The sequence below is a fragment of the Electrona antarctica genome, assembly GCF_951216825.1.
Source record: "Electrona antarctica genome assembly, chromosome: 11".
In the NCBI taxonomy this organism is placed as follows: domain Eukaryota; kingdom Metazoa; phylum Chordata; class Actinopteri; order Myctophiformes; family Myctophidae; genus Electrona; species Electrona antarctica.
In genome coordinates, this window is record NC_136792.1 from 51194094 (window position 1) to 51221593 (window position 27500).

Consider the following 27500-nt stretch of genomic DNA (forward strand, 5'->3'; position numbering starts at 1 on the left):
AACACATCTTGATGATGTCATCAAGATGTGTTTCACCATGTTAATGATTTTTGAGTGGTGTAAACCACTCCTACAACTGGCTTTTGTGTGCAGAAAAAAATGAGCATGGTTGCTATGTTCAAAATAATTTCTGACGTAATTAAATCACACCCGGGTGAACTGGATGACCGTAGCAACCATGGTCATTTTTTCTGCACAAAAAAAGCCAGTTGTGAAATCACATCCGGGTGTGATTTCATTACGTCAGATCAGAGCTGATCAGGCTATATAATACCTTACCTTATATAATACCTCACATCGGACGTCAGACATTACGTCAGACCACAGCTGATCATGCTATATAAAACCTTACACCACTCAGTTCACACGGGTGTGATTTTTTTCATAATTACAGTTCTGGGAAACACAGAATGGGAGGACTTTTGTAACAGCTCTAAGGTATATTAATGACATAGTAAAATGTTGAAAATGGGTGGTTTTCCCCTTTAAGTACTGTAGGCCTACTTAAGTACAATTTTGAGGTATTTGTACTTTACTTGAGTATTTCCAATTTCCAGTACTTTAACTTCTACTCCACTACATCTCAGAGCCAACATTTGTACTTTTACTCCACTACAATTATTTGAAAACTTTAGTTACTAGTTACTTTGGAGATTTTAATTTTGATTAGAAAACATACACTATAACCACTTTGACCCTATACATTTTGGCCATTTGAAAATAGCCGATCTACAAGCTCACAATGCGTCGCAACGCGACGCATTGTGGGCTTGTAGATCAGCTATTTTCAATAGATTTTCTACACATTTTGAACTTGTGAAATGGGACATTCTGCAATATGAATACTTGTAGTACTTTTTGATGCCGATACTTTTGTACTTTTACTCAAGTACATTTTCAATTCTGTACTTTTACTTACAGTGTTCAAATGCTACGAAGTAGTTCTAAATTGCAGTATTGGTACTTTTACTTTAAGTAAAACAATTGAGTACTTTTTCCACCACTGCAGATATGATATGATACTTTATTGTCAGTTTGCACTGAAATGTGTCCTGCTGCCCAGCGGCCTTGAACACACACATTTGACAAAACACACAGAACAGAAGAAAATAAATGACATCGCCGCGGCTGGAGGAGCGGTCGCCCCGCTGCCTCCCGAGTCCCGCACGTCGGCGGCTTGAGCGGGTGTCGGCGGGCGGTCGCGTGTCTGGCGGTGGGGCCCCGCGCTGTGTCCCTCGGGGCGCGGCGCGGCGGTTTTGCACATAAAAAACATGAAGACAAGAGAAAATGTCAACAGCTCAGTCTAGTCCTCCTGGCCAAACTCCTGATTAAGTCGACTGGTGGACAAAGGACCTCTTTAGTCTGACCTTATTGTATGTTGGGACACCATATCTCCTTCCTCTCCTGTTATCGTAATGTGGATGTACAGAGTTTTGCACTAAAAACAGCCTTAGCTCAAGGAATGATTTTGAGCAAAACTAATGCTTGGAATGGATTCAAAATCATGAAAAAAAAAACCTAGTTTGACACGTCACATGGTTGACTTTTTTTGTGCCTTATACAGGTTGTTAATGGTATGGTCACGTACATCGGTAGATATAAAGGACTGGAAAGAAGTCAGAGGATTTGTAACCTATGTAATGAAGCCAGAATTGGAGATGAGTACCATGTTTTGTTGGAATGTAAGAATACAAGCATCATGAATTTCAGGCAAAAATACCTGCCAATTAATTGTTTTACCCACCCTTCTATGTTTAAATTAATTGCATTACTAAAATCTGAAAAAACAAAAAGTAATCTATAAATTGGGTGCTTTTCTGAAAAATGTTCTTCCACTGAATAGGGAAAGCCTTCCGGTAATGTATTGTATACTGTTGATTGTATACTTTTATGAATCTGTGCTCCAAACCATGTGATCATGGTCGTGAGTTAAATAAATGAATGAATGAATAAATGAATTAACATATGCGACTCAAATTGCTCAACGTGCAACTTTTAGCAACCAAGCTGAATTTCATCCATTAGGCCTATAGATAATATATCATAAATAAAAGTTCATACTAATCACCATTTCTGGGTTCATGAAATTTCCAGGAGACTACTTTCACTTTTACCACAGTGATTTTCTACTGAGATATACTTTATTAGTGGTACTTTTCCTACAACTCGTTAAAACGTCAACCAGTCTGGTTCAGTCTGACTGAATAGTGTTTGTGTAACAGCCTTGGTATGCAAGAGTCAGTGTGTGTGTGTGTGTGTGTGTGTGTGTGTGTGTGTGTGTGTGCGTGTGTGCGTGTGTGTGTGTGTGTGCGTGTGTGTGTGTGTGTGCGTGCGTTCCTGCGTGTGCGCGCGCAAGAGTCTTATCAAAGGCTTTTACGCAGCAGCAGCAGAACAGGTTGGATGACAATCAAGCTTCTTCTTTTTTTTCTCTCTTTTTTTCTTTTACAGCTCCTTCAAGTGTTTGTTTGGCCATTAAAGAGATGAGAAGAGAAACAGAGAATGGGTCAGTTGTAAAGAAAAGGAGAGAGAGAGAGAGAGGAGTGTTGTTTAACTCCAGTAAAAAGTCTCCTCCCAGGATAAGGTGGAGGGAGGGCGGCGACATTCATGAGAGAGAGAGAGAGAGAGAGAGAGAGAGAGAGATTGGCAGTTCAGCGGCGAGTTGAGACGCGTCCCACTCTGAGGTTCATACCGTCTGGAGGGAGAGAGAGAGAGACAGAGAGAAGAGCAGAGCTGTTTAATTGTTTGTAGAGAATTCTCTTGTGTTTCTGAGCCTAGTTTAAAGTGTAAAGGGTGAATGATAAGGTACCGGGTGGGCTCTGTGCTTAATTAAACGGTGGGTGAACTGACTGAAGCCAAGGCCGGCTGGACTGGACTTCTTCTTGTTGGTGACTCTTGGCGGAACGGAACCGGCGTCTCAGTGCAGTGGGGATCGACTGTTTAGTTTGTGGACCAAGCGAACCCCCCCCACAGGCCACACACACACACACACACACACACACACAGCGGAGCGGAGCAGAGATGTGCGCAACGAGCCTCTACAGTGTGCTGGCTGTCCTGTCTGGACTTGCAGGTAAGAGAAGATTACGTTTTATTGTTTTTTTATTGAGACAGTTTCTGTTGTTTGTTTTTTTGGGCTTTCCTCCAAATCGACCTCTCAGACTAGCCAAAACACAGCGCGCACGCACGCACACACACACACACACACACACACGCACGCACGCACGCACACGCACGCACGCACACTCTGGCTTCCCTGATTTATTTCCATGACTCTGAAAAGCAAGATCAATAACAAAGTGCAATTATCTTACTATTTCGAAGAACAGCCTAATATTTTAATTTTCTAATGTGTTTGATCAGTGGAGTGGTTCTTAAAGTTATCAAATGATGGATATAATTAAGGATAGTAGGGTTGGGGATTGAGAACCAATTGACCCTTAGGCTACAGGCCAGAATGTCAGTAGGCTATGTCACCAACGTTTTTTTTTAAAACAAACAAAAAGAAGTTTGTTCTGAAGAGTGTGTAAAGAGTGTGTATATGGAACCAAATGGACCCTGCTACACATCAATTTGTTCCCTCATTTCCAAGACTTTTCAGGCGTCCCACAAATTGAGTCCCTGTCCCACCTTGTGGCTGGCAGCATTGTTTATTTTCCTGCTAGATGTGTTTTCAAGCCTGTTCAAATAACATGAATAATATCCCTAGGCTACAGTACCAAGTCAGCCATACCACCCATGACCAAAATTATCATTTAAAACAGTAGGTTTTCAACCCTTTTCATATCATATCATTATTTATTCTGCATTTGAGCCACCATTTGATGACATTTAGCCTTGCAGATCCAAAACGAAATTACATTTTGGTATCGTTGGATAAGATGTTGTCCACATATCCATGCTATATTGATGTTGGTACCATTAGGAGAGATAACAGGGAAACATTGATCAAAATAACAATTATTTTACACTCTCTACTTGTGTAGACTTCTTGTAAATGAAGTAATGCAGATGTTTAACAATAATTTAACTCTTGAGAGTGTAAAATGAAACCAAATGGACCCGTACGGGTCCATTTGGTTTCATTTTAAGCTCTCAAGAGTTAAAGATCTATAACGGTCCATTTGGTTACCAACTTTCCATCATTTTAGCTGGGGACCACCTGGAATCGCCTCACGGACCACTGGTGGTCTCCGGACCACTGGTTGAAAACCACTGATTTAAAACAAAACGTGAGACGCCAGAGGGGTTTTAATGAAGACATTGGGCAATATTAGTTTGAATATGACATCAAGATATTTAATAGTAACTTTAGTAATACATCACTAACCCAGTCCTGTCCCATCCAACTTGTCCCACACAAGAGATACTTCTGTCCCTCAAATAAACAGTTTGGCTCTGGACTGGTCACCCTATTCTTGGAATCGGTGACACATTGGTGTTAGCATTATGTTATGCTTTAGCTATTGAAAAATAGCAGATCTACAAGCTCGTAGCGCGCCACCGAGTGGCGCGCTACGAGCTTGTAGGTCAGCTATTTTTGAAAAATCGAAGAACGACTGACATAGAAACATAGCTTTTTCAGAAAACTGTCAGGATGTAGAAGACATTTTTAGAATCTGATCTCAGGTCAAAATGGGTTTAGTGGAGTCAGTGAAATGACACTGGTCTTACAGATCTTTTTATTGTGATCTTTTCTAAGAGTATAAGCAGAGTGAACTCCACGGGGAGCCACATCATTCTCCGTGTGTGCGCAGCGCGCTAGCTGTGCCTTCGGTGCGTCACTGCCTGGGAAGTAGAAAGACTCCAGGACTTGGCACGGACCTGGTCGGCAGGACAATTCCTTGGCCAAAGGTTTAAACGAGAATTAAATGCACTGCCCCCCCTCCCCCCGGTCGGGTCGGGCCACCCGGCCTGGCGGGATAATGACTTAAGAATGGCTTCTGTAGCTGCTCTTGGGAATCGCTGTACCGGCTGGCATTGTGGCCTTGTTTTCTGCTTTCCTGTCTTTTACTGTGTATCCGTGCTTTACACACACACGCGCACACATGCACGCACGCACAGAGTTCCTGTGTGTGTGTATGTCCAGGATGTTTCAAATGAATCTCGGAAGAATACAACTTGGAAACATTAATTCATGGTCTTTTGTTTGTCTTAATCATTTCTCAAGCCTTTGTCTCTCCAGTGTTGTTATATTCTGGGAAACATACAAGTCGTCACATTAGTCATATCATTATTGTGAATCAATGCATCCTCCATCCATCCGTAGACTTTGAATGAACCTTACACTGAAACTACAGTAACTGTGGGCATATACAGTAGGCCAGAGGTTCTCACACCTTTTCACGTCAAGGGCCCCCAAATTGACACCAATTAGCCCGCGGACCCCCCATTTGAAAAGATATGCCAGGGACCCCCATTGAAGAGATATGCCAGGGACCCCAATAAGAGAACATTTTTACGGCTCTAGCAGTGATTCTCAACCATTTTAATTTCAGGGATCCTCAGTTTGACATGCAGTACTCTACGGACCCCCATTTAATGGCAATTAAATATACAGATATACAATATTTGGATCCGAGATGTAGTGGAGTAGAAGTAAATGTATTGGATATTGGAAGTAATAGAGGGTATGCGCGTGACATCATCATCAAACCAGGAAGTTATGCGGGAACGTCTACTGAGTGCCAAAAAACTACTTTCTGTCCTTGACAGCCCCATACATCCAAAAACAGAAAATTCCTATCTGATTGCATTAAACAACGTTAAACGACATTAAACTCACTTTGCCACTCACTTTGCCACTCGATCTGACTTTATGCATGCGCATACTTTATGCATGCGCATACCCTCTAAGTGCACATACCTCAAAATGTTACAGTACTACTTAAGTAAATGTACTTAGTTATGTTTCACCACAGGAGGCTGTGAATTAAGTCAATTATATTGTCAGTTTAATTTCCAGTGTGCGTACAGTAGCCTATGTCCTTTCTTTGTGTAGTTCGTTACGTCTTTGTCCTGCACTTAACCCCGCCTGGGTTGGACTTCGGTGGAAACACACTTGCCTGCATGTAGGTAATGCAGATTTTTTTTTTTTTAAACTTTGTTTATTGTTTTTTTCACAGAAGCATTCAATACTGGAGTTGAAAAACAAAAATATGGTGGCATTAACAGCTTCTCTTAAAAACTGGTTTATGGCCAACGACGTAATTGACGTAATGAAATCAATAAATCCCTTATGGCCAATGACGTAATGGACGTAATCGATTGATTCCCAATAATCGGGAGCTTATTGTCGCAAAATTTAGCATTTTTTAGCTAATTTTGCTAACGGCCGATGTAATCTTCCTAAAACCGGCCGAAAATCCGCGCGTGCACGGTCGATCGCGCACGCGCGTGATCGCGCATGCATCGCTGCGTAAAATGCGATGTTTTGGGCTTGATTAGAGCTTAATTTGACTTAGTTATGAAAAAGACGATGATAGCTTAGCATTCCGGACATCTTCCATTGTGGCACCCTAGCAAAGCTACTGCCGGATATTTTGATCCTAACCGGATGTGGTCATCGTTCACTCGCTCCTTTTGGTCAGAATCGGCAAAATGGTGACGTTACCGCCACCATCAGGACTGATTGTCCCAATACTATGGTCTTGCCCCGTCAGAATGAGATATAGTGTGTATATCGCGGATTTTTCTATTGGCATTAAAAAGACAAATTAAACATTTGAAAAATGCTGGCTGAAGAATCAATCCACTGTTAATTAGGCTTGGCCACAAGAGGGTTAATAAACCCCACAAGTGTAATGTAGAAGAATAAATGCATTGCATTTTCACCCCAAAGAAAAAGGACAACAGAAAACAAAGCAAACAAATCTTAAATACAGGATCAATACAAAATTAAAGGCAGACAAAAACAGACACAAAACAACAGTACAAGACATCCGACAAACAATTGTCAGTACACGATACATCCATAATCCACATTACATCACAGCAGTCCAACCACAGTAGACTTTCCAATCAAAAGTCCAGCAGACCTCAATCACATATCCTCAAGCAGAGACGGATTCGATTTCTGAATGTATTGAAAGAATGGACTCCATATATCCTCCCAAATTTATCAGAAGAACCATTTAATGAGTCTAATCTTTTCCAGTTTTACACAGTACAAGGTGTCCCTAATCCAGTGAGTGTGAGAAGGGGAAGTGGGCGATTTCCAGTTAATCAAGATTAGTCTCCTAGCTAACAGAGTGACAAAAGCCAAAACATATCCCTCTCCGGTTTAGAGAGTGAGTAATGCTGATTGTTTAACAATAATGTAACTCTTGAGAGCCTAAAATGAAACCTAATGGCGTCCATTTGGTTTCATTTTATGCTCTCAAGACTTAAAGATCTATAAGGGTCCCTTTGATTACCAATTATACAGGTCGTTTCGAGGAAGCAATCTTATTGGTTGAAAACAGCCTTCTAGCCGTGCTTCAAACCAGCATCATTGAACGGCTAATCAAAACAAAGAATTCAGCTGCTCTGTTCTCCCAGAGCGCAGCAGACTCCGTGGCTAGGCTAGCTAGTTTCTTGGGACATTTGTGGTCGTAGTGGCTACATCTGTCATTGAAAAAATGTTTTTTCAGTGATTTTCTTCGTTTTAAGGGTAGGCCTAACTGTTGTATACTTGCAATATTACACTCAATCAAGGGAGTGGTTTAACGGTTTAACGTCATTAATGCACTTCTGCGTTGCTTTCGGAACTCGCCCTGTGGGGGAGTTCGAGCTTGTAGATCTGCTATTTTCAAAAAATCATGAAAATGTGGCACAAATCTTTGAATATATATTCTTTCAGAGCGAATGCTTTTAACTCAAATCTTTGCTTCTGGGTGGGGGGTCCCTGGAACAACATTATTTTCCTTGACATGAAATATTGAGCATCACTGATATAGAAACTTATAGGTATTTCAGAAAACTGTCAGGTTTTAGAAGACATTTTTAGAATCGTCCTCAAGTCTAAATGGGTTAAGAGTGGCGTCATGAGACCATTCCAATAGGCTAGTCATGACGGGAACATCATCAGTGTTTATGACATGTGGATGCATTGACCGTGGCGGATGCATTCTCCTCTCCTCTGCTTTGATATGGCATTTACATCATTTACATCAGCGCTTCTCAGATGTTTGTCATTTCACGGAGAGCGAAACACTGCATGGGAGTTATAGTTTTCCACGTCACGTGTAGCCTACACTCCGTTAGCCTGGCTAACACTCCGTAGGGTCCATTTGGTTCTTCAATCTCAATCATTTATAGCTCAGTGGTTTTCAGCCTTTTTCATATCATGGCCCATTATTTATTCAGCATTTGAGCCGCAGGGTACCATTTGATGCCATTTAGCCTTTTAGACCCAAAACTAAAGAATATTTCGTCCACAATTTCTGAATTGATGTGGTAGCTAGGCTACCATAGCAGAGATAGCAGGCAAACTAATTGGGTTCCGCACGTAATTCCATATTAGTCCGACATGCTCCCGTGCTTGCGGTTATGGTTAGGTTAGGGTTTGAGGTAGGTTGTCGTTTGTCGGACCAATGACTAGTCTGAACTAAGTACTGCACCTGTGTTCTGTTCTTGTTAATTAAGTATTGCAGATGTCTAACAATAATGTAACTCTTGAGAGAGCGTAAAATGGACCCATAAGGGTCCCATTTGGTTTCATTTTACGCTCTCAAGAGTTCAAGATCTAATATGGGTCCATTTGGTTACCAACTCTCCATTATTTAGCTTAGGACCATCTGGATTCTGGAACCCCCTCAAGGACCACAGGTCTAGTTGAAGACCACTGATTTAGCTGGGATCCCCTGCAAGGACCCCTGGGTAGGGGTCCCTGGACCCCCACTCTGTGAGCCGTCGATTCACACGACACTCCCATTTGACACGTTATTATAAGGGAATGAGAGGCTTGTAATGTTGCATGGTTTGCATTCCTTAGACAGTCATTGATGTTCAGAGAGAGAGAGAGAGAGGGGCTTGTTGTGCACATTTATTTCCATTTTTGAATAGTTCAAATAAACAATCTACAAGCTCACAATGTGTTGATGTGGATTGGCTAGTTGAACTATTTTAAAATGTTAGGCAAATCTACAAAGAAGTTTATCCTTAAACCTCTTTGCCATTCTTTGCCAGGCACAAAACAATAGGGGCCCATAGTCCAGGACCCACACATTGACACTAATTCTACAGCAGTGGTCAGCAACCTTTCTGACATGCAGTGCAATGTTTTTATTTTCTTGATGGTCAGTGTGCCATCCATGTCAACATGACATTCAATCATGAACCACATCAAGATGTTATATTTCCAACTGATTTTGACTGTTTTCTCCTCCTTCTGACATATTTTCTTTCACATCAGAGTGTAATGATCATTAGGCCCAGGAGCAATAACCCACCTATCTCTCAGACGCCCTTCCCGTGCAGTCAGAGATCAGAGGTTGAATGAATGTAGAATTATGTGCAGGATGAAGTTTGCACGCAGATTTCAGGAAACTTAATTTAGATGACCATTTTTTTAACCAAAAATCATCTCGTTGGCACCCATGCCTAAGGTTACCTAGCCCTGGTCTACACAACATGTTCACCACATAGATAAGCACAGTTCAACTTACTCATTTATTGTACGTATGCACGCACGCACGCACGCACGCACGCACGCACGCACGCACGCACGCATGCACGCACGCACGCACAGTTGTGTTACTGTTGTTATTTATTTATTTTTGCTCCATTTTGACAAACAGGAAGTGTGCAGTGTGCAGGCTGTGATAAGTGTCTGATGTGAGGCGCTGTCCTCTGGACCCTCAGTGAGGTGCTGTCCTCCGGACCCTCAGGGACCCCCAGGCTGTGATAAGTGTCTGATGTGAGGAGCTGTCCTCCGGACCCTCAGGGACCCCCATGCAGTCTGTGATAAGTGTCTGATGTGAGCCGCTGTCCTCCAGACCCCCAGGGACCCCCAGGCTGTGATAAGTGTCTGATGTGAGGCGCTGTCCTCCGGACCCTCAGGGACCCCCAGGCTGTGATATGTGTCTGATGTGAGGCGCTGTCCTCCGGACCCTCAAGGACCCCCAGGCTGTGATAGATCTGCTTGGTCTTTCCTGTCCATGTCTGACTCTGTTACGGAAGTTCCATTTATTCTTCACCACACCACGGCGGAGGCACATTTAGAATTAACACATTCTGGGCGGGAACCCCTTTTGGTGTTTTAAGCATTATGTTATACTTTAGCTATTGAAAAATAGCAGATCTACAAGCTCGTAGCGCAGCACAGAGTGCCGCGCTACGAGCGTAGATCTGCTATTTTTCTTAAATCATGAAAATGCCTTGCTAAAAAGGAAGGTCTTTAGTCCCTTTTTTTAAAAGCATCCACTAAAAGGAGTAGTTCACCCAAAAACAATTCACACATCACCACGACGCCTTGTTGCTGAAGCAGCCATGTCTGCTCATTATAAGTACGACCAGTCTGTTGCTGAAGCAGTGTGTTGCCATGTCTGCTCATTATAAGTACGACCAGTCTGTTGCTGAAGCAGTGTGTTGCCATGTCTGCTCATTATAAGTACGACCAGTCTGTTGCTGAAGCAGTGTGTTGCCATGTCTGCTCATTATAAGTACGACCAGTCTGTTGCTGAAGCAGTGTGTTGCCATGTCTGCTCATTATAAGTACGACCAGTCTGTTGCTGAAGCAGTGTGTTGCCACCAGTCTTTTGCTGAAGCAGTGTGTTGCCATGTCTGCTCATTATATGTGACTTTGGGCTTTGTCTTATTTCTGTGAAGTGGTTTGTAAATATTGGTAGTTGCGGGTTGTGTTGTTTATTAATATTAATATTAATATTAATATTATTGTGCATATTTGGGCTTGCTTCCTAATGTTGTTTAAACCAATGGTTTCTAAAACATTGGACCCCTAAATGAATATGCATTAGTTAACTTGAATTAGAATAAATATTCCAAATTCCACATTTCTTTCCAAGGCGATTTGAAAACAGCAGATCTACAAGCTATGGGCTTTTACAGTAGTAGCAGATCTACAAGCTCTGGGCTTATACAGTAGTAGCAGATCTACAAGCTCTGGGCTTTTACAGTAGTAGCAGATCTACAAGCTCTGGGCTTATACAGTAGTAGCAGATCTACAAGCTCTGGGCTTATACAGTAGTAGCAGATCTACAAGCTCTGGGCTTATACAGTAGTAGCAGATCTACAAGCTATGGGCTTTTACAGTAGTAGCAGATCTACAAGCTCTGGGCTTATACAGTAGTAGCAGATCTACAAGCTATGGGCTTATACAGTAGTAGCAGATCTACAAGCTATGGGCTTATACAGTAGTAGTTGCTTGTTGTTTTGGGGAAATTGTTTTCACAGACCTGGTTTCTCTGGTGGAATCTGGCAACTGTGGTGAGTTCTAGCTTTATGTCTGACGTGTGTCAACATGTCTGTGCACGTGCACACACGCGCATGCACGTGCACACACACACACACACACACACACACACACACACACACGCTACATTCTTTTTACAACTTTGGCATTTAGCACGGAGGTTCTCAAACATTTCTCTCTCAGGTCACCTTCCTGTAAAGAGTTTACACAACACCTCCTGAATGATTTTTTTTTTTTCCTAAATGTTTTATCCCACAATTTTGTAACCCATTTTTTTCACCCAGTGTCAATTATCTAATGTAATCCTGGGCGCTACACTTCCTCTGCCAACCTGGGGGGGCAGCGGACTGACCTCATGCCTCCTTCTATGCATAAGGAGTCCAAGCTGCTTCTTTTCACCCGACAGGGGAGAGTTTCCCCGGCCGGACGTAGCGCGTGGAAGGAACACGTTATTCCGACCAGTTCCTTTCCCCTCCATCGGCTGGCCAGGGGGAGGTAGTTTAGAGACCAGGATTATGGCATGTTTTTGTGAGGGTACCTACCCTAGGGGACACGGGGAGAACATGCAAACTCCACACAGAAATGCCCTTTCGCCAACCCCACCTCGGGTATGGGCACTGATGACGCGGAGGAGGGAACACGCCCACAGCGTCCCCAGCGGGAATCGAACCCAGGACCTTCTAGCTGTGAGGCGACAGCACTACCGACTGTGCCACCGTGACCCCTCTCCTGAATGACATTGTTATTTTATAGAACCTTACATTCAAATTATATGAAGATAGGTTGAAAAGTGGTGAAGTGGTCCTTTAACCTGAATGACACCGTTAGAACCTGTCATGAACACAGAACATTCATGTCACATTGCGGTGCATAAATATGTAAAACGTCCCCCTAAGAATATACTGTATGTGTCACGACGATGCACGTGCACAGACTGCACGCGCATACACACACGCACGTACACACACACACACACATATACACACAGTTTACCCGGTAAACTTTACCGCATACTCGTGCAGTTGCGCACACATGCAAACACACAGAGAGCTGTCGTTGTGTGTGTTTGGTGCTTGCCAGGCAGAGCTTGTACTGTGTTTTTGAGGCAAGTGAAGTTTACACACACACACACACACACACACACACACACACACACACACACACACACACTATTTTATTTACATGTATAAGACATACTGTATCCATTGATGTTTACACACATACAGGGACGCACGTCCACTATTTACATGTAACAGGCTGTATAGCTGCAGACACATAATCTCCTCTATAATCCAGTCCTATTCATAATAACAGATCGGTGTGACAGAGGTGTGGCTTTTGACACGCTAAACCCGACACGCCTCACATAAGAGGACCACACAACCACACGGCCCTTTGTGTCGAGTGGAGGAGTGCCGCTGAGAGGGCTGACAAAAGGGACTTAATAAGCAATGACGGTTTTCAGGACGACTCCGCTAGGCGCAAGTACAGCTGCTATGACGCAATCGCCGTAGCAGTCAAAATCGTCAAGCAAACAGACGTCGGCGACGGGTTCCCACCCCTTTTTGGTTCCCATGGTGACGCGTCTATATGCTCCACATGGAGCTCGCGGCAGAGCTTGCGTTCAACATGATCTGGTAAGATTGTAAGATCTTACTTTTGGACAGTTTGTGAACTGTTCAGTGAATTCGTTTTAGACCAAAGTGTAATTAGCAGAGCTCATAGTATACAAACAACGCGTCCAAAGGACTAAAAGTCACTCATCCTATTCGTGACGTTGTAGTCACTACGTGGAAGGGTAGTTTCTGCCGCAGTAGGAAGGGCCGCGACGGCGAGCAGGTTTATATATCGAGCACTGATCCATTTCCGGTTGCCGGAGTGGACTGCCGTAGCCGTCATTGCTTAAAGTCCCCAATGAGTCCAGTGGAGGAGTGGTGCTGAGTTATAGGGTTGACAATGAGTCACTATTATTATTATTATTATTGTTGGTGTTGTTGTTGTTGTTATTACATCGCGTCGTGTCCACGTTAACACTTTTCTTTGCTGGGGAATTCTTCAAAACAAAGGTGCGAGAGTGCCACACAGATGAGGTAGATTTTACTCTGAAAAGCCCCGGCTTCCATTTCCCCCCTAAACCGCGGGATATAATCTTCCATTATACTACTTCACGCTGTCATTATCTAAAGTCTCTCTGGAAGCATTTATATTGAATTATATATTATATATATATGTATATATATATATTTATATTCCAAACCAGGTTCTTGCTGAATAGAAGTCAGAAATGAAGACCGAACATGGAAGAACCCATTTCGAGTTATGAGGCTGAGCCACTTTTTACCTACCTACCTTTTGTCCACAATGTTAAGAAAAATAAAATATTTCACAAAGTGAAAGAGTATACATGATGTGAACTTGCACGGCACATCATTAACGTTTTGTTTATGCCCCAAAATGACTGGATAATGGAAAGGTTTTGTAGCAATTGTAGAAATATTAGACCTTAAATGTCGAATGTTTAAGCATTTTCCAATCATTTGTACTTTACATAAATATTTGTGCTAATCTGTGTTTCAATTCAAAGTAAACACCAACCCTAGTCATTGACACACACACACACACACACACACACACACACCAATAGACACACGCATACTCGTACTCGGTGTGTTAATGTGAAGGCAAGGCACCGCACGAACACTGTTTGTCTTATACGAATGTGTCTTCTGCCAAGTGTGTGTGTGTGTGTGTGTGTGTGTGTGTGTGTGTGTGTGTGTGTGTGTGTGTGTGTGTGTGTGTGTGTGTGTGTGTGTGTGTGTGTGTGTGTGTGTGTGTGTGTGTGTGTGTGTGTGTGTGTGTGTGTGTGTGTGTGTGTGTGTGTGTGTGTGTGTGTGTGTGTGTGTGTGTGTGTGTGTGTGTGTGTGCGCGTGCGTGCACCATGCTGCCAAATCTGGCCAAACCCTTGTGCACCACGTGCGTGCCAGTGGTGTGAAGTAATTAAGTGCATTTACTTAGTTACTGTACTTAAGTACAATTTTGAGGTATTTGTACTTTGAGTATTTCCAATACGTTTACTTCTACTCAGATGCAAATATTGTACTTTTACTCCACTACATTTAATTGAAAACTTTAGTTACTACTAGTTTACTTTGTGGGTTGTTATTATTATCACAAAGCATACATTAAACACTTTCAGCCCTACATACATTTCCGTCCATTTGAAAATGGCTACAAGCTCACAATACGTCGCGGTGTGAGCTTGTGGATCTGCTATTTTCAAAGGATTATTATACACTTGAAAACTTGAAATTCTGCACAATGAGTACTTTTACTTTTGGGTAAATTTTCAGGCCTTTGTCCTTTGTTCCTCCAAGTACACTTTAAATTCCGGACTTGTATTACTTGTAACTTGTACTTGTATTACTTGCTTGAGTAAAACAGTTGAGTACTTGTTCCACAGCTGCTAACTGCTGTTGTTGTGTGCTCCTTAAGGCGGTATGTGTGCACATCTGCGCATATTTGGGTTGGGTTCTGTGGACACTTGTTCCCCAGACTGTTTACAAGTCAGATAAACAAGCAGAGCTTCCGCCTTCCAGCTAACAGATAGGAGAGCCCTCCTGTCCTGTGGGTTCTGCACATATCGCTGTTCTTTACCCAGTCATCTGATCCCATATGGAAGCACTATAGGGCTTTACGGGAAGTCAAGAAGGACCTCCAGAAAGGGCCTTTCTGTGTGGAGTTTGCATGTTCTCCCCGTGTCCCCTAGGGTAGGTACCCTCACAAAAAAACATGCAGTAATCTTGGTCTCTAAACTGCCTCCCCCTGGCCAGCCGGGGCGCCTGATGGAGGGGAAAAGGAACTGGTTGGAATAACATGTTCCTTCCACGCGCTACGTCCAACCAGGGAAACTCCCCCCTGTCAGGTGTAAAGGAGCAACTTGGACACTCAGGCATGAAGGAAGCATTAGTTCAAGTCCGTTGCTCTCCCCATGTCCCCCATATATGGGGACTAGGTTGGCGGAGGGTGTGTAGAGCCCAGGATCACATTAGATAATTCACACAGGGGTGAAAAATGGGTTACAAAATCGTGGGATAAAAAAAAAAAAAAAAAAAAAGGACCTCCAGATTATTATGTATATTTCCCCCCCGTGAAATGAACATATTCAGGGCCAGGGTCACATCTCTAGGTGGTCCTCAGACGAGCCCTCCGTCGTCGCTTCCAGTCGTCCCGCTTCTCCATATGTCTGGCCAGCTCGTTGGTGCTCTGCGCTCCTGCGTCCTTCTTGAGTACATCCATGACTTCCACATATGTGACTAAATTTGACTGAGGGACTGCCATTGGATTTTTTGTATGAAAGCAGGGAATCATAGCTTCATATTGGTTGTTCAGTTTGACCCACCAGCTTTGGAGATATGGCTTATAGAGTAATGTCTTGCAGAAAACAGGCTTGAAAGGTTCACTTCTGTGGTCTGCAACTCCTTGCAACCAAGCGGTTGTGAGTAGACGCAATGTGTAGTTGCACAGCAACCGTTGAATTGAACCACTTGGGTCGACACGCGCCACCATGCGCTGACGTGCAACAGGACATAATTATCACAACTCTGGGGACGAACGCTGAAACCGTTTTGTTGCGTCTCGACCCATTGGTGTGGTCTGGGCTTTAGTGTGGGACGTCCAAGTTGTGACCGGTACCCGTGTGTTGGTTCCCACAGCACCAGTTTGCTTGCTGCTGGCTGCTCTTGGTGTCTTTAGCAGTGTCCTAGCTAGTCTCATTCTCCTGGCTGCTATTTTCGGGCTCACCCTTGGCATTCCATCATACAGATTCTTGTTGGTAACATGTGTACTCCTGCTGATGTTTAGTACTACACAGGGCGACTGTGGCTCAGGAGGTAGAACAGGTCGTCCAATGATCCATGGGTCGGCGGTTCAAATCCCGGCTTCTCCTGTCTACATGTCGAAGTGTCCTTGGGCAAGACACTGAACCCCAAATTGCTCCTGATGTGCTGGTTGGTACCTTGCATGGCTTCCGCCGCAATCGGTGTATGAATGTGTGTGTGAATGGGTGAATGTAATGCTATGTAAAGCGCCTTGGATAAAGGCGCTATATAAATGCACCATTTACCATTTACCTGGTGTAGCACCCTTCTAGAGACCTCTGCAGGGTTTGCTTCAGGGTCCAGCATTCACTGCCGTATAGGAGAACAGACTCTACCGTTGCACCCACAGAAGATTTGTGTTGTTTCAAAAGACTATTCCAAATATCTTTCATTTTATTTTGGAAAATAGCCGATCTTCAAGCTCACGATGCGTTGTGAGCTTGAAGACCTGCCATTTTCAAATAGTCAAAAGTGTATAGGGTTCAAAAAGTGGTCCAACTGGCTGCTTCTTTTTGGGATTGTTTTCATAGACCTGGGACGCTTGTTTCTTTCGCAAGATCTGGCAACCCTGGTCCCGGTCAGGATCATGCTGTTACAGTAACACTGTTTCTGTCTGTAATTTGATATAAAGATTATGGGGGAAGAAATAGATTGTCTGCATGATGTGGGAAATGAAGCCGAGTTGACAAGCAGTCTCTTTCTTTATTGACCTGCTGCTGCTGTTTTATTGTGATATGTCCGGCTCACACACCTGGCTGCAATACATTTATCTTGCTATTTAATTACAGAGAGCAAACAGGCTTCTCTGATTGGCTGCCATAATGCGTGTCATGTGTTTTAATCAGGGGTGGATGTGGTTCTCAAACCTTTGCATTTCATGGAACTCTGAGAGTGTACGGATGGAACCAAATGGACCCGTTAGAGTTAGAGACGTGTAAGGGTCCATTTGGCACGCACGCACTCACGCACGCACGCCCACTTGTTTTCATTTCACACTTGCACTGGCAATGCAAGCGTATGTTTCCTCATGCCAATAATGCTCCTTTGAATTTAATTAAGGCGAGAGAGAGAGCGACTCAGATTAGACACCTTTTCATGGTTTCATAAAGCTAGTTATATAGAGAGACTAGACACCTTTTCAATATGCACACGGCTGCCATCTTGCCAGCAAGGTTAACTAGGTGCAACTTCCCATAGAGAGCCCATTCATCCAAACAGAAAAGTCCTATCTAATTGTTTTAAACAACGTCAAACTCGCCAACATTGCAGCTGTACGGAAAGCTTGAATTATCCTCTTTCTATCTGCAATGTGTTTGTTTAATAAAAATCCACTGTAGACATGTTATGAGCTACTCCCTGTCAAAACATTCCTCGCAGATTTTTTTTTCTTCTAAGTGCTGGAGTTTGGAAGTGCTCGTTGACTATCACTCAACAATCCATGTGTACCACCTGTTTAGAATTTGCCCATAATGCAGGAGGCAGCAGGAGGTTGCTTTACTGACAACGAGCGCTTCCAAACTCTTGGATGAATGGGCTGTCTATGGGAAGTTGCACCTATAGAACCTTGCTGGCAAGATGGCAGCCGTGTGCATATCGTCAATGGTGGTCCGTGGCTCAAATGCTGAATAAATAATGTGCCTTGAAATGAAAACCACTGATAATATCTAGTGAACATGTTTCTAGTGGTAAATGGTGCATTTATATAGCACCTTTATCCAAGGCGCTTTACATAGATTGTGCATGAATTCACCCATTCACACACACACACACACACATTCATATACCGATGGCGGCAGAAACCATGCAAGGCACTAGCCAGCACATCAGGAGCAATTTGGGGTTCAGTGTCTTGCTTAAGGACGACGCGTTTTTCGGAAAACCGATGGAGAAACGCCGCTAAAAGTCTTTTGCAACTGAATGGCTGGAAAATGGAAAGAGTTTACATAGTACACATAGTACATGCATACACCTTCCATAATGATTATATCTGGTTTCAGTATTTATTTATGGTGTATTGTCTCTATTATTATGGTTATTGAAGCAGTCAATTTATATTTGGGGGTCGGGAGGGGGCGGGGCGGGGGTCCCGAGACATTGCCAAAGCATTTCCGGGGGTCCCCGGCCAAAAACGTTGAGAACCCCTGCCTTAGTGAACCCTCTCTGTGCACAGTGCGTCCAGTGAACATGTTTCTCTAGTGAAACCTGTCTGTGCATAGTGAACATAGTGCATAGTGAACATAATAGTGCGTCCAGTGAACAAAAGGCCTCTTTGTGTCTTTGTGTGTTGTTGTGGCTCTAAGTGTTTCCCGTCCTAAATGGCTCCTCCATGCAGCGGAGGTTCACATTTCCTCTTTGTTCCTGTTCCCGTGCCGCCGTGCTGCCCGGCCGGCCGGACGGAGGAAGACAGAACAACACTGTCTAGGAAATAATGGAACGAACCCCAGCCTTCCTGAGCAGTGCAATTTAATATTGTGCCATTTATCAGACGCTCCAGAGCGATTTACAGTAAGCAAGAACAATACATCAAATACATAGAGATAGCCATCTAGGATCATAAATATAAGCTAAGTAAGAACCTACTGTAGTAGAATATAGTAGTATAATAGTAAGAGTATACACTATGACTATTCACATAGTGTAGGGTACTATGGACTGATGCCAACCATAGTAGAGAGTGTAAGGTTCAAGGTTACTTTATTTTGTCTCTCAGGGGAGACACACACACACACACACACACACACACACACACACACACTCATTGTCCACACGGCATCAATAGAACATAAAATGTTATAACCTATTCAAGACTGTCTTTTGAAGAATAGAAAGGCGCGCACACACATACACGCACGTCGCACACGCATACGCACACACACACACACACACACATTGTCGCACACGTGCTCGTTTCGTGCACACGCCCGCCATACAGTCCTCTCCTTTCCTCTCCTCTGCTCATAGCTGTGACTTAGGCCTCACTCACACCTTCGCATCTAGCATACAACATTGACGCACGCTAGATGTAAACAAAGGGTTTGTTTACATCTTGCCCCAATGCATTTCCAATGGAAGTCACATGGTTTGACACAACATTTTATTTGTACGGCTTTCGGCTGTGTTTCGACTGCCCCCCTCCCCCTCATACAACAAAAATGTTGTGTCAAACCATGTGACTCCCATTGGAAATGAATTGCGAGCTTGCATCAGTAAACATGTCGCATGCATCAGCTATACATCAATCTGTTGTGCACGTGTGAGTCAGGCCTTAGTAAGCCGTGAAGTGTATCTCTCTCTGTCTCTGTCTCTCTCTCTGTCTCTGTCTCTCTCTCTGTCTCTCTCTGTCTCTCCCCCCCCCTCCCTACTGGATCTCTTCTCCACTAGTCCCTCCCTAACATTTAGTTCTACTGTATCTCTTCTCCACTAGTCCCTTCCTAACATTTAGTTCTACTGTATCTCTTCTCCACTACTCCCTCCCTAACATTTAGTTCTAATGGATCTCTTCTCCACTAGTGCCTCCCTAACACTTAGTTCTACTGGATCTCTTCTCCACTAGTCCCTCTATAACATTTAGTTCTACTGGATCTCTTCTCCACTAGTCCCTCCCTAACATTTAGTTCTACTGGATCTCTTCTCCACTAGTCCCTCCATAACATTTAGTTCTACTGGATCTCTTCTCCACTAGTCCCTCCATAACATTTAGTTCTACTGGATCTCTTCTCCACTAGTCCCTCCCTGACATTTAGTTCTACTGGATCTCTTCTCCACTAGTCCCTCCCTAACATTTAGTTCTACTGGATCTCTTCTCAACTAGTCCCTCCCTAACATTTAGTTCTACTGGATCTCTTCTCCACTAGTCCCTCCTTAACATTTAGTTCTACTGGATCTCTTCTCCACTAGTCCCTCCCTAACATTTAGTTCTACTGGATCTCTTCTCCACTAGTCCCTCCCTAACATTTAGTTCTACTGGATCTCTTCTCCACTAATCCCTCCATAACATTTAGTTCAGAGGTGGGCAACTTTGACGATGGCGAGGGCCAATATATTTCCACACTCACTCCAGAGGGCCACCGTGCATATTACTGTCGTATAGCAAAAATAGCCGATCTACAAGATCAAAACGTGTCGCAATGCGACCCATTTTGAGCTTGTAGATCAGCTATTTTTGCTATATTTGAATTGAAAACCTGAATTTTTTTTTGCTATTTTTGAATTGGAATTCTGGAAAGTGACCTTTTTATTGAATTTCAAATGCATTTAGTTATAGTTATGTTAACTTTATGAACTGTTAACACACCTACATTGGACACAAAAAGACAAACATTTTAATACTAGTCATTTAATACTAGTCGTGAAGTAATTAAAGCGGGTTTGGAATTGCAACAGCTGAAATCAATACTATATTAGTATTCTGATATTAATACGTGGGCGGCGGGCCGCATTAAGTGAAGGTGGGGGCCGCATGTGGCCGCCAGTTGCCCACCCCTGATTTAGTTCTACTGGATCTCTTCTCCACTAGTCCCTCCATAACATTTAGGGAGGGACAAAAATTGGCTGTCAAAATGAACACTTGCGCGTGAGTGTGCGTGCGCGCTCTATCCCTTTCTGTTCATGAAAAGATAGGATCTTGAATAGGTCGTAAAATGTGATCTTGTGTTGTGTTCCTTGTCCAGTTTGGTTCGGTCCGTGCCAAATGTCTTCTGCACGCTTCTCGTAGAGCAGCAGCTATCTTTACATAATATTACGAATATTTTAGGGCCGAGACTCGATTACAAAAACATATCTAATTCATTTCAGGCATTGTAATTAATAAATCGACATTTCAATATTTGAGCCGAGAAGCTTTTTTTCAGTTAAACCTTATTATTTTATTTAAGAGATTCACTGAACTATAGTCTTCGATATCAGATAATCTCTGGTGGAGATCTGCGCTTGTGGATCGCCGATTCTTTGGTGCTATAGTTTTGAAAATAGTTTTTATAAAACAATAGTTTTGAAAATAGAATATATGAATTATGACCCCCAAAAAAATGCAAGTTATGATTCTGTGTTTTAGCCAACAGACGTCGGGTCAGATTGTGTTCTGTAGGTGTGGACACCAGTTCAGTAGAGTTCACAGACCTCAGGTCAGATTGTGTTCTGTAGGTGTGGACACCAGTTCAGTAGAGTTCACAGACCTCAGGTCAGATTGTGTTCTGTAGATGTGGACACCAGTTCTGTAGAGTTCACAGACCTCAGGTCAGATTGTGTGCTGTAGATGTGGACACCAGTTAGAGTTCACAGACCTCAGCATAGTGTAGAGTACTATGGACTATTATGCCAACCTTAGAGAGTGTAAGGTTCAAGGTTACTTTATTGTGTCTCCCAGGGGAGAGACAGACAGACACACACACACACACACACACACACACACACACACACACACACACACACACACACACACACACACACACACACACACACACACACACTCATGTCCACACGGCATATATATATAGAGTACAATAGAACATAACATTTTATAACCTATTCAAGACTGTCTTTTGAAGAATAGAAAGGCGCAGAGTGTAAGGTTCAAGGTTACTTTATTATGTCTCCCAGGGGAGACACACACACACACACACACACACACACACACACACACACACTTCTCCAATATGTTAAATCACTTACAGTTCTCTGACATAACGGTGCCTGAGATTTCGGTGTAAAGGCCTTTTGAGACAGGAAGCGACTGACGCGCCTAGTAACTCATTTTCAAGAGGCATTTATTTTGGACGCGTAGAGAAGTCGAGGGGGGGCGATTCCGGCAAGCGTATTTTGTCGCACACGTGCTCGTTTTGTGCACACGCCCGCCATACAGTCCTCCTTTCCTCTCCTCTGCTCATAGCTGTGTCTTAGTAAGCCTGAAGTGTATCTCTGTCTGTCTGTATGTCTCTCCCCCCCCCCCCCCTGCGGGTGTGTCCGTCAGGATATCCAGAAGTAAACAGACCCTCCACTCACATAAACACTGATGGACTAGAGGAAAACAAGCAGAATGATTATTTCACAGAAGGAAAAATAAAGAAAGAAAAACTAATTAAAAACCATAAGCCATTGCTGACTAAAACTAAGACTAAATATATTGACAATTCCAACAGATTAAAACAAAAATAGACTCAAATGTTTATGGAGGGACAAGTGGAGTAGAGAGATCCAGTGGAACTAAAAGACAAGTCATTTTATATTCGGGTGTTGTGCTTTGTAAAATCATTCAGCCATTACGATGCCATCAAGGCTAAAATCACTGAATATTTAGCCGATTTCAGACTAAATGACCAAAATGTGACAAACTAAATTGAAATTTATTTCCAAAGCCTACGACTAAAACTAAATCAAGCGGGTCGGGACTCAGAAGTAGGTCACAGGATTTTTTTAACCCATTTAGGACTGAGGCCGATTTTTAAAAATAAGTCTCCTAAATCCTAAAAGTTTCTAAAAATCCTCTGTTTCTATGTCTGGTGCTCAACCTTTTCCATGTCAAGGACCCCCCCAGAATTATCTGTATTTGGCCGCGGACCAGCATCTGAAATATGTTGTTCCAGGGGACCCCCCCCCCCCTCCCAAAAAGCAAAGATTTGAGTTAAAAACTTTTGCTCTGAAATAATATATATTCAAAGATTGGAGGCACATTTTTCACGATTGTTCAAAAATAGCAGATCTACAAGGGTGCCATGCTACGAGCTGCTATTTTTCAATGGCTAAAGTATAGCATAATGCTTAAAACACCAAATGGAGTGTCCCGCCCTGAACGCGCTCAACGGGGACAAAGAATGCCCCAACAGAAGGGGAGTGATGGTTGTGTGTTGGATTCCTTCAGAGCTCTTGAGCAACGCTATCTCGTGTTGTTTGTTGAGACTATTATCTCAGCGCTCCAGTGTTGTCTAGTCCCGTCCCGTCGCTGCGCTTTGCTTTGGTTTTTACAACCACAATCAGGCTGCCTGGAATGTCCCTCATTTTAGGAGCAAGGAGGACACTTTTTGGCCTTTAATGTTGGTGTTCAGGGTCTTCTCAACACGTGAACGTGTGTTGACACGAAAGACAACGATCCACATCACATCGTGGCCAAATTTGACTGAGGGGCTTTTGTTTTTTTCATGTCATATATGAAAGCAGGGAATCATAGCTTCAAATTGACATATTGGTTGTTCAGTTTGACCCACCAGTTTTGGACACACACGCACACACGCACATGCACGCACGCACGCGCGCACGCGCGCGCGCGCGCGCGCGCGCACACACACACACACACACACACACACACACACACACACACACACACACACACACACACACACACACACACACACACACACACACACACCGGGGACCATGCTCTGGTATGTGAAGAGTCTGCCTGTGCTATTAACTCATTTTGGATAAAATGTAAATAAATGCAGTTTTTCTCCTCTGGTGAAAAGCTGGAGGCTGCACGATGGCAGCCTCTCAGTCAAATCTGGTCACTCTGTCTGAGGCAGTGTGGACCAGGGATAGAGATCTGGTCACTCTGTCTGAGGCAGTGTGGACCAGGGATAGAGATCTGGTCACTCTGTCTGAGGCAGTGTGGACCAGGGATAGAGATCTGGTCACTGTGTCTGAGGCAGTGTGGACCAGGGATAGAGATCTGGTCACTGTGTCTGAGGCAGTGTGGACCAGGGATAGAGATCTGGTCACTGTGTCTGAGGCAGTGTGGACCAGGGATAGAGATCTGGTCACTGTGTCTGAGGCAGTGTGGACCAGGGATAGAGATCTGGTCACTGTGTCTGAGGCAGTGTGGACTAAGGATAGAGATCGTTAATTTTTTATTGATAACGAGCACCTTATCGATCAGGCTTATCGAGCCGGGTTCTCATCGAGCCCACTATCGAGCATTTTCTATTATTTTGTGGAAAGACAAGAGATGACAAATTCTGAACAGAACAAGTTACTATAGGCCCTTCAAATACAGTACTTTTCTAACAGACGGAAGGAAATTAACCTTTTTACCTTTGGAAAATAATATTGAAGAAACTGTTACCTGGTTAATATGTGTGTACAGTCACTTTTAAAAGTAGCCTCGGAAACCCAGACGTTTTTATTTCCAGGGAGAAAAAAAAAGTCTGGGGCCGAGTCCACTTCAATTCGGCATGGAGTAGTGCAAACGTTGCTCACTCTCTGCTGATTTCTGATCGTATACTGGCCGGGAGCTGCCTATGCCATAAAAAGCATAGGTGAGTTCCAGTCTACTTTAAAAGTGTAGTTTTGTTTATCCGGAGAGCTGCTGGTTGGCAGGAATCAATACACTTTTAGACCGACATCTTTGTGCCAGCATGGATTACATTTATGTCTTGATCGCCTCTTGTCTTGATTGTTTATACATGACGTCATGGGCCGCTATGCTCGATAACAGGCTTGATAAGCCCAAAGCTTATTGATACCGGGTACTCAATAAGCTTGTTATCTGATTTCTTTAGTTTATTCTATATTATAGAATCATAGGTTTTTCAGATAACTCTTTAGATTTAGAAGACATTCTGGTCTTTTTATGTTCGCACCAACTCAATTCAGTTTCGGTTTTAAAAGCCAAACCCACGTTTCCCAGAAGTTACGACATTTTTACTCCCAGAAACAAACAAGTAGAAACAAGCGAGAAGGAAAGATTAGTCATCTGAAGGTCATCTGATGCCAGCGAGTCTGACAGAAAACAGATCAGTCCAGGTCAGATCTTTAACTCTGTTGTGGTCAGTAGAATATCAGCCACCAGGGACCACAAGGGACCACCAGGGACCATGCAGTGATGCTTTCTCTCTACAGTAGACCGTAGCTTTGAGTTCACTTAAACGTTCAGATTATTATTCTCCAAATGATACGACGGCAGCAGTGGTGGAAAGTAACTAAGTACTTTTACCTTAGTACTGTACTTAAGTACAATTTTGAGGTATTTTACTTTACTTTATTTACCAATTTCCAGTACTTTTACTTCTACTCCACTACATCTCAGAGCCAACATTTTTACTTTTACTTCACTACAATAATTTGAAAACTTTAGTTACTAGTTACTTTGGCGATTTCAATTTTGATTAGAAAACATACACTATAACCACTTTGACCCTATACATTTCGGCCATTTGAAAATAGCTGATCTACAAGCTCACAATGCGTCACATTGTGACTCATTGTGAGCTTGTAGATCAGCTATTTTCAATAGATTTTGTACACATTTTGAACTTGTGAAATGGGACATTCTGCAATATGAGTACTTTTACTTTTAGTACTTTAAGTACATTTTGATGCCGATACTTTTGTACTTTTACTCAAGTACATTTTCAATTCCGTACTTTTACTTGTAACGAAGTAGTTCTAAATTGCAGTATTGGTACTTTTACTTAAGTAAAACAATCGAGTACTTTTTCCACCACTGGACAGCAGTCAGTCAATAGCGGATCTTCAAGCTTGTGTGTGCGTGCGTGCGCACTGTGTGTGCGTGCATGTTCTCAGCTTGTGTCACATGTAAGAAGGGGCGGAAAGCAAGGAATGTGCTGTTTATTTTTCTTGTTGACATCTCATGTAATGACATCCTTCCTCCTCACCAATTAACAGCCGTTAACCAGCACTTAGGACCAATTAACACCTGCTAACGAGCACTTAGACTTCGTGTTTATGTACATATATAAGACACGCTAAGAGTGTAATATCAGTTTGTTTTTTTATCAGACTGTCTCTGCTCAAATGAATAACTGAACTGAACTCTGAAAGGTTGTCACCTCTGCACTTTGCTGTTGAGATCACGCGCACGCACGCACACACACACACACACACACACACACACACACGCACAGTGTTTCATCACAGTGGCCTATATTCCATTGACCTCGTGACCCTGTCAGACTAAATGTAAAGCTGTACTACCAGCATGCCTGTACTACTACATGCCTACATCTCCCAGTATGCATCTGTTACAGGCCTACATCTCCCAGCATGCATCTGTTACATGCCTACATCTCCCAGCATGCGTCTGTTACATGCCTACATTTCCCAGCATGCGTCTGTTACATGACTACATCTCCCAGCATGCGTCTGTTACATGCCTACATCGCCCAGCATGCGTCTGTTACATGCCTACATCTCCCAGCATGCATCTGTTACATGACTACATCTCCCAGCATGCATCTGTTACATGCCTACATCTCCCAGCATGCGTCTGTTACATGCCTACATCTCCCAGCATGCGTCTGTTACATGCCTACATCTCCCAGCATGCATCTGTTACATGCCTACATCTCCCAGCATGCGTCTGTTACATGCCCACATCTCCCAGCATGCGTCTGTTACATGCCCACATCTCCCAGCATGCATCTGTTACATGCCTACATCTCCCAGCATGCATACAGACAGGCTAATGTGGAGCATGAAACCTTTTCATTATATAAAGATTTTGACACTTTCTTCGGCAATGTAAAGACATGTTGTCTCATGCCAATGTAAACGCATGTTGTCTTCATGCCAATGTAAACACATGTTGTCTCATGCCAATGTAAACACATGTTTTCTCATGCCAATGTAAACGCATGTTTTCTCATGCCAATGTAAACGCATGTTGTCTCATGCCAATGTAAACGCATGTTGTCTCATGCCAATGTAAACGCATGTTGTCTCTCATGCCAATGTAAACGCATGTTGTCTCATGCCAATGTAAACGCATGTTGTCTCATGCCAATGTAAACGCATGTTGTCTCATGCCAATGTAAACGCATGTTGTCTCATGCCAATGTAAACGCATGTTGTCTCATGCCAATGTAACCAAATGTTGTCTCATGCCAATGTAAACGCATGTTGTCTCATGCCAATGTAACCGCATGTTGTCTCATGCCAATGTAAACGCATGTTGTCTCATGCCAATGTAAACACATGTTGTCTCATGCCAATGTAAACGCATGTTGTCTGATGCCAATGTAAACACATGTTGTCTAATGCCAATGTAAACACATGTTGTCTGATGCCAATGTAAACGCATGTTGTCTGATGCCAATGTAAACGCATGTTGTCTAATGCCAATGTAAACGCATGTTGTCTAAGGCCAATGTAAACGCATGTTGTCTCATGCCAATGTAAACGCATGTTGTCTCATGCCAATGTAAACGCATGTTGTCTCATGCCAATGTAAACGCATGTTGTCTCATGCCAATGTAAACGCATGT

The 27500-nt window shown here is 43.2% G+C and overlaps 1 protein-coding gene and 1 long non-coding RNA gene across 5 annotated transcripts in view; one reads left to right on the top strand and one right to left on the bottom strand.

The window, feature by feature from the left end:
* Positions 1–27500, bottom strand: part of LOC306932850 — a 520149-nt gene that overhangs the window by 470913 nt on the left and 21736 nt on the right. The gene's annotated exons all lie outside the window — the stretch shown is intronic.
* LOC306932844 (myelin protein zero-like protein 2) overlaps positions 2518–27500 on the top strand; it is a 59171-nt gene continuing 34188 nt past the window's right edge. For 2 of the 4 annotated variants that reach the window (XM_079514794.1, XM_079514795.1), the window contains exon 1: positions 2518–3070. In XM_079514794.1, the coding sequence (XP_079370920.1) occupies positions 3019–3070 (52 nt within the window). In that variant the 5' untranslated portion in view covers positions 2518–3018. The remainder of the gene's footprint in view (positions 3071–27500) is intronic. The other 2 variants (XR_013791168.1, XM_079514793.1) reach the window with 1 other exon arrangement.